The sequence below is a fragment of the Fusarium graminearum genome, chromosome 2 (genome assembly GCF_000240135.3).
Source record: "Fusarium graminearum PH-1 chromosome 2, whole genome shotgun sequence".
Lineage (NCBI taxonomy): Eukaryota > Fungi > Ascomycota > Sordariomycetes > Hypocreales > Nectriaceae > Fusarium > Fusarium graminearum.
The window spans coordinates 4,732,151-4,744,922 of NC_026475.1; the positions used below are offsets into that span (position 1 = coordinate 4,732,151).

Here is a 12,772-nt window from a genome sequence, read left to right on the forward strand (position 1 = left end):
CAGCGTTGCAGCTCGTGATTGAGCCCGACCAACTGCGGTCGCACTCTTTCTCTCTTTTAAAACTGGCCTTGTCCTTGTAAATACATCATCATGTCGGGCCGCAAGCTGGGCGGCGGCCGTGTCCTTGGGAGCGGCAGGGGCCTTGCTCCCCCGACCCCTCCGGTTACGAATGCGCCTCGAGTTGCAAGTCCACTAGCAGCTTCAGAAAGCAGCATTTCGATAGCTTCGTCATCAATATCACCACCCATCAGTGGTATCTCACCAGACCTTGCAGGTCAGGACATCGGCAATAGCATCAGCGTTGGTGCTCAAGGGAAGGGGGGGGCAGCAGATGGCGGTGCACTTGTGTGTCCAATATGTAACGAAGAAATGGTGCGGCGACTGTTATCTGGCCAGTGAAACTCTGTATTGACATATCTGCTGGTAGATGACCCTTCTACAACTTAACCGACACATTGATGATACCCACCAAGAACTACCGGAAGAGGAACAGGATGAAGTTAAGACTTGGTTCGACAAGCAGGTGCTCAAGGCCAAACGATTTCAGCCTCTCTCCCTTATAAACCAAAAGCTACGAGGCTTGGATGTGTTTGAGTCGAACGAGTCCGTCCCTGTCGCACCCCCTATCTCCACTGTTGCTGGAAAGAACCCCCTCGAAGGCCCCATTGATCCCGACGAACTCATCACGCGACACCATTGGCAACGCTCGACTAGCTACGACTTATGTACCGATCCGGCATGTGGAAGAAGTTTGGGGCCATTGAACGGAAGCATCAACTGTCGACATTGTGGACTACTATTCTGCGAAGAACATACCATGTACCAGATGAAGCTGAGTCGAAGCGCGAAACATGAGCCAGTCCGTGGTTATTGGGCGAGAGTATGCGAGACATGCTTTAAATCGAGAGAAGGATATAACGATCACCAAGGTGTCTTGACAGACCACACCAATGCTTTCGTGGAAATAAGGAGGAAGAAAGTCGAGCGACAGAATTTGGAGATCTCACGGCTCGAGAAACGATTAACAAAGCTCACGAAACTATTGGCGAACCCACCCGAAAATCTCACGCAATCGAACGGGTCTTTACTCGGTCCAGTAACATCATTAGCAGGGCAGAAGAATCCCCGCAAGCTTATCGAACAATCGGTCGTTACTTGGGAAGAAGATGCGACTGTATCTAAATGCCCATTTTGTCAGCAGGAGTTTGGATCCTGGACGTTTAGGAGACACCATTGTCGCATATGTGGCCGTGTTGTCTGTGGCGATCCGCAGACTGCATGTTCTTCAGAAGTTGGACTAAACGTATCAAGTGATACGAATGGCGCGACCAAATCACACCCGGGAACTGAGAAACCACAGCCGGCAACTAATGGCGGACAAGTTGGTATAGATATTCGGATGTGTCGCGATTGTAAACATACTATATTCTCCGCTCGCGATTTCGCAGCTTCATTGCAACACAAACCTGCTGATCAGCGAGCATACGAGACTCTGCAACAGTTCGAGCGCGGCATTCAACAGCTCTTACCGTCATTTCATCGTGTACTTCTGAATTTACAGCCAGAGAAGAAAGAAAGCGGCGAGATTGACCTCAACAAACCTCCCCCGACGCGCGCTCAGATACAGGAAGCAGCCAAGATTCGAAAACGTTTGGTCGACAGTTTTGGAAAATACGGCACCGCTGCGAAACGTCTCCGCGACCTTCCCACTGAGAGCGCTACTCAACGTCGGCTGCAGGCGGCCATATATACATATGCGAGTGGCTTCCTGCATACAAACATGCTGCCTCTCAAGAGCTTACCCCAGTTGCTCCGCTCACGCTCGTCCGCATCATCCTCCACAGCCATTTCCGCCTCACGGCTTCTCGCCTCGCATAATCACTCAGGATCGAGCTTACGACACTCGGAACTTGCGGATACTGAAACGTCGTCGCAAGCACCCAGCGAGGGCAGCACGGTTGTCAGCCAGCTGGAGACGGAAGAAAAGGAACTCCGAGAGCGGTTAGTTGTCTTGGAAGAGCAGCGATTCATGGTTGAATCCATGATCAAAACCGCACATGGCTCCCGGCGATTTGAGGAGGTCAGCGCTCTGTCTCGAAATGTAGACGAGCTGGATGCCGAGATCAACGAGTTGAAAAACAAGGTCGGCGGTATTGAAGAAAGATGGGAGGGTGTATATCGCAATGGTGTCACTTAGATACTTTGACTTTGGATCGAAGAGAGGCGACAGACAGGTCTATAACATTGTATATATCGCAAGGCATTGCATGGTGTTTGGAGTTTTTTTATGGGCGACAAATCGGAGTTCTTCACAGGACCGATCAAGATCTGTGTACATCTTTTGAGGCACAAGCAAGACACAATTTGGCAGAATGAGCGAGTATTCCAACAGTCAATAGAACTGATGCTTTTTGTGTCATGAATTATTATACACCTATCGTGAAACCCCCCTATGCCAACTATTCCACCCTATCCCCCTTCTCTCTTTATACTTCTGGATCTCTCGCCAGGCAAAGCAAGGTATAACAATCGTCCAACTTGATTCTCGTAGACAGAATAATGTCCTGGTAGAAAACTAGAACCAAGGATAGTAGTAACAAAAACAGATAAAGAGTACGCCAGCCGCAGCTGATGAATAAACGCCCATCGATCTAATCCACCACGAGCGGGGGAGGTGCTTCTCGGGCTCAGTGGGTATCAAAAGCACCTTGTATAAACGAAACCAAAATCGTACACGAGTTGTAGTCATTAAAGGATGCAGGGGATGCAAAGCATGCTGCAGCAAGAAAACGAGGCGAGAGGTGAGTGCCGGTACTATTGCACTCCTTCAACTCCGCCAAGGAAGCGCCTGACACGGTTAATCTCAAGCTCTTCTTGTTCGCTCTCCACGGCCTTGAGTAGACCGTCGATGACAGCGTCGACCTCGTCTTCTTGGACACCGGTGCATAACGCCACCACACGACGATACTTAACTTCGGTGTCGCGACTTCGTCCTTTAAGGGCCGATACCATCTTGCGAGTTGACTCGCAACGTTTCTTCACAGCACGGACCCGAGCTTCCAAGACTGCTGCTGAGGGAAGCAGGCCCTCGCCACCGAACTCTCCATCTGATGTGTCGTCGGCAGCCTCGAGCATAGCTGATAGCTCAGTTTCCCATGATGACGAGGGATTGGGTTGTGAAGCTCGGGACTGCTCCTGCATCAGGCGTACTTGCTCAGCTTCACGGGCGTGCGATAGGTTGGCGACCTTTTGCTTCGCTAATTGCTGCTTCTTAAGTGTAGCGCTTAGGTGCTCGAGACTTCGTCTAGCCTCGCCAAGTTGTGTTGATGTAGTACGGAGAGTGCTGTGAAGAGTGTCGAGAGACGCTTGCTTGGCCTTCATTTCGGACTGGAATGTTGAGCCTGTTTCTGATAGAAGATGAGAAATAGCTAGGATGGTTAGTAACGATTTCATGGAATGGGGATTATTGAAACTCACAAGCAACTATTTCATCACTGCTTTCTCGACTGCGCTGATTCGTCCCCACCACACCATTCTCAACGTTGGCTTCGCCATTGGTCTTGTTTTCAGCATTCTCACTTCCAATACCAAAGTCAAGTGGTCGTAGGCCAACACGGTTTGCAATGTTTGGGTCGGCACCGACCTCTAATAGTTGAGAAATGATACTCCGGTTACCGATACGGGCGGCGATATTGAGGGCTGTGTCGCCCACGCTGTCTTGGGCATTGACTATCTCGGTCATAAATCGTGCAATGCCCATCTTGGGACTGGCTGCTTGCGAATTGCTAGGACCATTTCCGTTTGTTTGTGTATTTTGACTGTTGGGTGCGCTGCCCTGTCTGACCACCCACTCCAGGAGACTTTCGAGGTAATAGCGACTTGCTGCATTCCTACCCTTGACGGCACTGGTTACAGCAATGTGGTGAAGAACCGTTCGTCCCTTGTGATCGCGGGCCTCTATCGTTCCACCCAAAACTTCCAGAAGATCAGGGAATGAGTTATGGTCTTGGGAATTAGTCACCAAGCACGCTCGCATAAGTGCCGTTTCTCCTGATCCATTCACACGGGCCGGAGAAGCGCCAGCGGCAATAAGAGCACGCAATAGAGGCATGCGGGCAAGAGTTGCAGCCCAGTGTAGTGCTGTATGGCTCTGCAAGTCAATTGGCATGTCCAATTCCAGCGGCGTGAACCCTCGAAGCGTATCGTTTTTTGTAGGATCAGTGCCCGTCGTTTCCAGAAATAGCCCCATAAGCACATTACGCTTGTTCTCGACATCTGGAGACATCTCGTAAGGGAGGGGTTCAAGAGGTCCGTTGCCCTCCTCTATTGGCGATCGATCGTGAATAGCACTTTGCGTGTACATAAACGACTCATTCGGCTCCGTCGGAGACCCAGGGTATGCTGCCGCATACATATCCACGTTTTGCCCGTATCCGTTGAAGCTTTCGGCCGGCGTCATCGTCACGCGTTGGCGTTTTCTAGGAGGATCTGGTTCCGTCATTTGAACTGAATTGTTGGCTTGTTGAGTCGAGTACGCCGAATCAACTTGTTGTCCATAATCAGATGCGAAACTTTGTTGAGAGTTGCTGGGGAAATCGTCTCCATTTTGCATGGACGCTTGACGGCTAAAGGAAGCCGTTCTCGAAGCACCATTGCGACTACTCCTGGGACCAGGTGAATCGAACCGAGCTTTGCTAATAGCTGCAACGGCATGCGACGCCGTGGTAGAAATGTTCTTGAAGAATGTCCCAGATACGCCATTGGCTCTTCCGTCTGCACTCTGGTTGTATAATCGCTTTCTTTGTGCGGCCATTGCTTGTTCTTTCGTTGGTGTGTTGAGATCGCCTCGCCCGGCAACGCCTCCGTCTTGACCCATGTCGTAAGTAAGGAGTGGCCGTAGAAGCTCCTCAACACCGTATTGGCGGCAGACTTGAAGACCACGTTCGAATTTTATCCAAGTACCCTGGTATTTGCCATATCCACCCTGAACTTTCTCGTGCTCGCCCGTTTGGATTTCTTTCTCGAGGATTTTGGTGCGCTTTCCTTTGTCAACTCCGGCGACCTTGAGGATCTGTGTGGCATTGAGCCATGAGTCGTTGCGCCGGCGCATCACGGCGATATTGTTGACTTCCATTTCATATACATCCACGCCGGAATAGGATGCCTGTATCAGGATTGTTAGCAATCGCATAGCGATAGACGTTGCAGGTGCTGTTTACCGAATAGATACCGGAATTATCAGGGTCGCCATTGTAGCCTCCTCGGAACGAGTTGCCCATGCCTGATTGCGATTGTTGACTCATGTTGAAAGATTGTTGAGATGACTGCGATGCCGACGGCATATCGTATTAAGGGAGGATCAGTCCCTGGAGTGGTGTTGTAGTGAAGTCCTTGTAAGGAAGACGTTTCGAAGAGATTCGTCAAGGGCGTGATAGCATCACAGCGCTAACAAAAGAAGATATCGAGGGTACGGCGGATGAGTAGGGGGACGCGACAAGGTTGAATTAATAGGTGAAATGGAATGACCCGGTTTGGAAGGTATCGTATGGTATAAAAGAATCGCAGCATGAGGCTGAAGGTAGTTACCCGGGATCGCCCATGCGCCTCGTCGTCGAGTTTCAGTGGTTTTGTGCGCACAAAAACTGAGTGGTTGCGAAGTGAGGATGGAGATGGAGTAAAGACCCGATGAAATGAGTACTTGGAGATAGTGGGCAGACCAGGGCGAAGTCGTGCAGGCGAGGTGAGATGCAGCCGGACCAGGGTCTAAGGTACTTCGATTGTGCCCCAGAAACGAGCGGGGAGAGCGCTGAGAACCAATGCTTTTAGCGGAATTTGTGTAATAAGCCGCCTAGAGCTCAGTTGGCCCGGTGAAGATCAAGTACCTGAATACTAGGTAGATACTTGAGAACTCAAATTACCACGATTAATGGATGCTTTCGATTAAAGGTTTATGCAAGAGAGATGAATAATATGCCTGGATAAAGATGAAGGCAAGAGGCGATGAACAATATGCAAGGTAACAGTTTAGAAGTCGCCAGCGCAGATTGTTTCTGCACCTGATCAGTATCAATCGGGCTCTTACTATTACTCTTCAGTCTACTAAAGCTTATGCACGTCAAAGTGACTTGTTCGGTTGTGCTCACTTGCAGCAAGTTCCCGCTCCCTCGGCTGTCGAGCGTGAACGGGATGAGACGAGTACCTCTCAGAAAAAAAAAAGATGCGTTCAATTAATCCAGACGTGTCCGTTTCGCGGATCATCGCGCCCAAGACGTGTCTCGCGCGTAGAGCGCGTAAAGGCCGTGAACGCACGAGCCAGGGCCTTGATGGGAATTATCATGAGACCCACCTTTTAGTTACCTATGACTTTGGCCTATTCCAGATAACCGCTCGCTCGCTCTTTGTTGTTTACAGTGAATGAGGCCATTTGGTAGATCGTAATTGTGTAAGCACATTGACGTATACTTGTAGGCATTTATTCTACGGCTACGCGTTGATTGTCACGCCCACTAATGCAACCACTCGACAAGGCCCGCCAAGCCTCGGCCAGATGTGTTTCAGCATGCACAAGCAGTACCAGACATAATTCATAAAGCAGATTACACGATTACGCATAACTCTATTGGTTATACAAATTCAATATGGAGAGCAGGTATCTTTACTATGTAGTCTACACGTAGGTACTGTTGAAGCTTTTTAGTTGCTATGGGCAAGGTATCTTCCTCCGTCATTGAACTAATGACCCCTTGCCCATCACCATCATTCCGAATGCAGATGGTCCGGAAACTCAACAACTGATTGTCACGCCCGAAGACGTCTGATGATATGTTCCCTTTAGCACAAGAAAGTGCATTAGGATTGCGTCAATCATCTGTTCTCTTTATTGCCTTGCCATGAGAAATAAAGAGCGATGAAAGAACCGACCGGGGTTTTACCGTAGACAGTTACCGAAAATTATACTAAACAATTTGAGCTTCAAGATTCAATCATTGGCGTCTGTCACTTTCCATTGCAATTCTCCAGCGAGGCTTCGTGCCTCTATCTAGTTGTTCTTTTGGTCATATGTCATTCCACAATGCCTTTTCCAAATTCGAACATCCCCAGCTTCCTCCCTCCTCATCATCTATATCGGCATATCCTCCGCGAGACGTCATATCTACCCCCAGCGATTCGACCATCCATCACCACACAAATTCGCTCCAAGTTCCGAAGTCACCGAAGAAATGACCCTCTACGGGATAAGCACCGTGCCAAGGGCGCCAATGTGTTGCGCAAGCTGAGGGCGGCCAATAGTGGACACAAGAAGTGGATGGAGGAATTATTGATGCACGCTTTTGCCAGGAAGGGATCTCGAAGGCGAAGCCTTATTTCTGACTTTGTAAAGCCTGAAGCTCCCAGCGACACGGAGGCTTTGGAGGGGATGATCAAGGATGTCCAAGTGGACCAAAAACCCGACTCTGGGGTAGTCGCAAAGTTGGCCGAAACAGCGATCGAGGACGACTCTTCTCCAGTGGAGCAAAAGACAAAAGAGGAACAAGTAGAAAGCGCAGTCGACACTCCAGAGGACAGAAATGAAGAAGAGCCCAAGAAGACTCTGGTCAGACGTGGGCCGAAACCCCTCGAGCCTACATTCTATCACAAATGGGATGTCCCGAAACTCGTCAAGCTATTATCGTCTCAGAGATCTCGCCAGCAGTCGGTGAACATGTCTTGGCCCAAGTCCAGTATCAAAGGTCTTGACCCTGACTGTGATATTCCAAAAACAAACATATGGGGTAAACCAACCCCCGAGAGGGTCTACCAAGCCAAGAGAGCACACTTCTGGAAACGTGCTGTGCCCAAAGTAATGCCTCCACTCGGCAATAACGAATGGGAGTTTCTTGGTCAGTTATCTAAAGGTGCCCAGGAGGAAGAGCAGTGGAAAATTCCAGAGAGGAGGACAGCTGCGAAACCTGTACGAGTTGTCAAGTCAAACAAGTTGCCAACCTTGGACTGGGACTGGGAGGGATACGCCACTCAGCCTACCAACAAAGTCGAGCGCATCAATCCGCTCGCGCAGTTTGCACATGTCGGGCCGGACAAGACGGATCACCCATACCACCACCACTCAGATCGCGACCTTAAAGAACTGACGCCAAGATGGTTCCGCCGCGCTTATCAGAGAGTCTGGCATCTCAGCCCCAAGATGGAGACAAGACCAACCACAGGAAAGAATGTCTATGTTTGGGGCAGTTTCGATCCTGGTGTTAGCGCTCCCTCGAGACAACAACTTGAAATCTTCGAGGGCGTTGATAGCAACGGCAAAGTTCTAAAGAACAAGCAACCCAAGGCACCAAAGCCCGATGATAATGCCGAGTCTTGAATCTGTGGTAAACCGAAATCATAGCGTTCAAATATGGATGGATTGACTTGTGAGCATTAAAGTTTCTTTTATTTGGTCTATCAATCCGTCAAGTTGGCCAACTTTTTCAAGCCCTCGTTGTCCACCCGCATACCAACCCAGTCGCTCATAGGATAGGCGCCGATGCTCTCATAGAACTTGATGCTAGGTTCGTTCCACTTGAGAACCACCCAATCAAGTCGAACACCATCCATGGCGACAACTTGCTTGGCCAGTGTGCTCAACAACTTCTTGCCATATCCCTTGCCGCGCTCCGAATCTCGGACGTACAGGTCCTCGAGATAGATGCCTGCGCGCGAGCGCCACGTACTGTAGTTGTAAAAGTACAATGCCATGCCGACGGCTTCACCCTCGGGGGAAATAAGGAGGAGACACCTGGCGGGCTTTGTTGGCGAGATGGGTTCGGTGGCGGGGATGACAGAGGCGTCGGCATTGGGGGAGTCGGATGGCGCGAAGGCAATTGTGGCCTGTAGGGTTTCAACGGTGGCCTTGTTGGCATCTGGCTCCTTCTCGTAATCGGCGAGCTCCTGGATGAGCTGAAGAATTATGGGAGCGTCTATGACAGAGTTGGTGTTAGCATCATGACGAGTCTCGACGAGCGTTGTTGAACTTACCCTCCCGGCGGGCATGTCGAATTGTCGCCATTGGATATGTATATTAGATATGATTGTATAGAATCTGTCTCGAGATACCCGTGAGAGATTAATGTATTTGTATAAACAACAAATTACCCAAAGAAAGTCGCAGGACACGGTGTATCTTATAATGTCACTGATCCTTTGGTGGGGTTGATGGGGAAGTTATTTAGTGAAGGGCGCGCCCAGAGGAGGGGCAATCGTGGAAACTGTGCGGAATAGGTATAGCGAAGGATTCACCTCCACTGGCAATGAACCGGTATAAGTCTATCGTTACTACATACTCCGTGGTATGCATCAATTCATTTCAACCAACTTCCTCTACTTGGATAACCCAGTGCATCTGAAGAGTTTGACCTCAAGCAAATGAGGAAGTACTCCAAGACTTCAGTTACACGAAGACGGTATACGAAACGTGGCTGAGAAACATCCGTGTCGTACTGCGTAAAGGTAATATGAGCATCAACGATCAAACCATCGGCCCTTTTAATATTGTTACAAATCGCGAAGGATCCAAGAAGAACAATTAATCATATCCAACGTTGCTAATATTTCATTATTCATTAAAATTAAGCAAAAACAACTAACTATCCAACTCTGGGTATAAACCAAACCATATGCTCAACTTTTATTTACAACAGATATCTGTAGGTTGGCGCATTGTCGCCCAACTCAGCCTTCTCGTCATCAGTGAGCTCCCTCTCTGGAGGATTGGCAGCCCTCTTTCTGTTCTCGTACAGGCAGACAGCGCCATATGTGATACAAGCAATGATGGAAAGAATCGTAAAAGCAATGCAGATAGAATAACCCCGGATGAACTTGGGCGCATCCTTTTGTAAGAAGGAGTAGACAGCGATGATACCACCAATGTTTCCGAAGCCAACCTGCCATGCGCTGCCGATACTTCTTCTTCTGTGACCTCCCAGATTCATGTTGAACCAGCACACAATGATGGGCATGGCGGTGTAAGCACCCATGGTGACGAGGAACAGAGCACCATATTGGACCTTGTGGTTGTCGTGAACAGAAAGAAGAGTAGCGAATCCAGCGATGGCGACGAGAATAGAAAAGATGGCGAAGCATGCTCTGTGGCGCATCTTGTCTGACGCAAAGGCCACGCAGAGCGAGAACGCGAAAGCAGCAGCCCATGGAGGAACACTGTAAAGCTGTGTCTGAATAGGACTGTATCCGTATGTCTTGATAATACCAGGCGCAAAGTAGGCATATCCGTAAGCAGGCACAATGAGACCGAAGTACATGAAACCGCCAATGATGATCTTGTAGTCCTTTAGAACATTGAGGGCATCAGAGAAAGTCGTCTTGCGCTCGGCGCCGGCGTGGCCCTGATCGGCGCGCAGTCTAGCGGTAACATAGTCCTTCTCTTCGGGGGTGAGCCATTTAGCCTGCTCAGGGAAATTAGGCAGCAAGAAGTAGAAGAAGAAGCTCACGAGGACAGTGAGACCGCCCTCGAGGATGAAGATCCAGCGCCAACCAGCATAACCACGAACACCGCTCATCTTGCCGATGGCTGCGGCGAGAAGACCACCAAACGCGCCGGCAAGAGTCGTACTGTTGAAGAAGAAGGAGTAGCGTCGCTGGGCTTCGTGTCGGCGGTACCACATGCCGATGAGGTAGAAGGCTGAGATTAAGTGTAAGCGAAATGCGCCATGTTTACAAGAGTTTCATTAATAACTTACCACCAGGAAACATGCCCGTCTCGAAAAGACCCAAGAAGAAACGAGTGGCGATCAAACCGCTGTAGTTCTGGACAAAGCCTTGGAGGAGGGTGGTGAGGCCAAAGAGAAACATGTTCAGACTCAGCCAGACATGGGGCTTGAAGCGCTTGAGAAGAATATTGGAGGGAATTTCGAAGAGAATGTATGGCACGAAGAAGACGACGAGAGCGGTGTTGTATTCTGTCTTTTCGAGACCTAGCTCTTCAGAGAGACCAAAGACGTCGGCGTTGGCGATATTGACACGATCTATATGTTGCGCGATGAGTCAGTGATTTGCGACATGGTGAAGAAGAATGAGAGGAGCATACCCAGGAAGGCAAGCAAGTACATGATACACAGGAAAGGAATGACATGGAAATCAATCCTGGCCATGAGCTTGCTGTCCGTTGTACTGGACGGACAAACCAGCTGGACGTCGTCTGTAACGACACCATCGCCAATGGTGTTGGAGCGCTCAGGGTCCTCGTAGGACACGGGCGACTCGTTGCCACTCTCCTTCTCCCTTGAATTGAGAGCCATTGTTCACTGCTACTGGCCTTTTTGGGTGATTGACTTTTGTGTAGTGAAAGGCCTTGAAGGGGAGAACGATGAAGAAAGTCTACACTGCAGATCATGAAAGTTTCAAAACAAAAAGGCAGCGGGAGGGCGACTTATAAAGAGACATGGACATGGCCTGTATGTCTCGGGGCAAGTCCGTGTTTTCCGTCGATCCTAGCTTTAGAGTACGACCTAAAGCGACTGGAGCAGCCAGTCAAGGTTAACTCAATGTCAATCGCTTCAAAGGCTCAACCGAGCCGAGGTCGGGGGCGTTTAGAGGTCTGGAGGAATCATTAAACAAGGGGACGATGCGACATACAAGGCCGGATCCACCGAACCCCATTAGAATGAGTTAGTGTTGAGTCGGATCCCCCACAAACAAGATGAGATGGAGACTCCGCTACCTTTTTACGGCCGAGTTACGGAGAAGGTTTTGTTAGAGTTGTTACCGATCTCGCTTGGAGATGCCAATATCGGAGTTGACTTATCTTGCATGACATATGAGCTTTATTAACAGTAGATACCATGCTTTTGAGGAACATCGTCGTACAAGAACTAACATTATTTCAGAGAGCGAAGTGAAGCACAATTGTTGATGTTACAAAGATCGACACCGTTAGTCCGGAAAAAACCTGGTCTTTGCTTTGTACGCCACTGCCGAATGGGTTGCACGCCTTGGCCCTTATGGTAGTGGTGGCGGCTCTGCGGCCTGGCCTCCAGTTGGAGAATTGGAAACCAGGGGATGCAGTGGTATCTGGTTCCATGACGTTTTGTGTAGTATCTCTGGAAAGTTACAGTAATCGTTGAAATGTTTACTAAAGAGACAGCAAGTGATGGTCATACTGACGATGCAGCAACCGTATTAGAAGCAATAATTGAAAAAAGAACTGCCAGTTTCAGCAAGTGACCATTTCAAGCCACAGAATGTAACATCATCTGTGATGGACACGCATCCATGGTCAAAAAGGAAGCTCGATATGTTCCCCTCACACAGCTTAACCCCACGGGGTAACCAAAGGTCAGTTCAGCCTCGGGAATTGATCCCGGATGACTTGTCAACGAATGACAGGGATTTTCGTGACTACTTGATCTTATGCTAAACTGAGAATCGCCTGGTCAGGTTCTGATCTTGAATAATTGCTTCTTATTTGGGGTTTTGACGGCAACATTCCGCTCTTTTACTCCGCATGAGTGTGCCTGGAATGATGGACAACAGTTTATTGGAAAGGACAAATGCGATATATATAAAGCGAACTATTGAATTGGGTTAAGCTGAATTGCAGAATATTTTAGTGCTTTTTACAATGCTAGGGCTCTTGCCATACAGCCATAGTACTCTGTGCAATAGACTTGTACATGGATAGAAGTATGGCTGTCGTGATGGTTCTAACATGCCGGATAACCCGGATTTACTGTATCTGCAGACGACAAGCCAATCTCATATTGGTAGATTATCATAGGAGTTG

At 49.1% G+C, this 12,772-nt stretch overlaps 5 protein-coding genes across 5 annotated transcripts; 2 read left to right on the forward strand and 3 right to left on the reverse strand.

The window, feature by feature from the left end:
• Positions 1–90: 90 nt before the first annotated feature.
• FGSG_04221 (uncharacterized protein) lies at positions 91–2,418 on the forward strand (the record flags this gene model as incomplete). Its single annotated transcript, XM_011323102.1, has 2 exons — positions 91–372; positions 428–2,418. The coding sequence occupies 2 exons, from the start codon at positions 91–93 to the stop codon at positions 2,195–2,197; spliced, it is 2,052 nt and encodes a 683-aa protein (XP_011321404.1). The 3' UTR covers positions 2,198–2,418.
• A 14-nt stretch (positions 2,419–2,432) lies between these two features.
• FGSG_04220 (uncharacterized protein) lies at positions 2,433–5,342 on the reverse strand (the record flags this gene model as incomplete). Its single annotated transcript, XM_011323103.1, has 3 exons — positions 2,433–3,428; positions 3,478–5,164; positions 5,220–5,342. The coding sequence occupies 3 exons, from the start codon at positions 5,340–5,342 to the stop codon at positions 2,815–2,817; spliced, it is 2,424 nt and encodes an 807-aa protein (XP_011321405.1). The 3' UTR covers positions 2,433–2,814.
• A 1,730-nt stretch (positions 5,343–7,072) lies between these two features.
• Positions 7,073–8,359, forward strand: FGSG_04219 (uncharacterized protein; the record flags this gene model as incomplete). Its single annotated transcript, XM_011323104.1, has 1 exon — positions 7,073–8,359. The coding sequence occupies one exon, from the start codon at positions 7,073–7,075 to the stop codon at positions 8,357–8,359; it is 1,287 nt and encodes a 428-aa protein (XP_011321406.1).
• Positions 8,360–8,439: 80 nt separating this feature from the next.
• On the reverse strand, positions 8,440–9,043 carry FGSG_04218 (uncharacterized protein; the record flags this gene model as incomplete). Its single annotated transcript, XM_011323105.1, has 2 exons — positions 8,440–8,954; positions 9,013–9,043. The coding sequence occupies 2 exons, from the start codon at positions 9,041–9,043 to the stop codon at positions 8,440–8,442; spliced, it is 546 nt and encodes a 181-aa protein (XP_011321407.1).
• A 622-nt stretch (positions 9,044–9,665) lies between these two features.
• FGSG_04217 (uncharacterized protein) lies at positions 9,666–11,288 on the reverse strand (the record flags this gene model as incomplete). The annotated part of the gene is made up of 3 exons (XM_011323106.1): positions 9,666–10,672; positions 10,731–11,015; positions 11,078–11,288. 3 exons carry the CDS (start codon positions 11,286–11,288, stop codon positions 9,666–9,668), a joined length of 1,503 nt encoding a protein of 500 aa, XP_011321408.1.
• Positions 11,289–12,772: the final 1,484 nt, after the last annotated feature.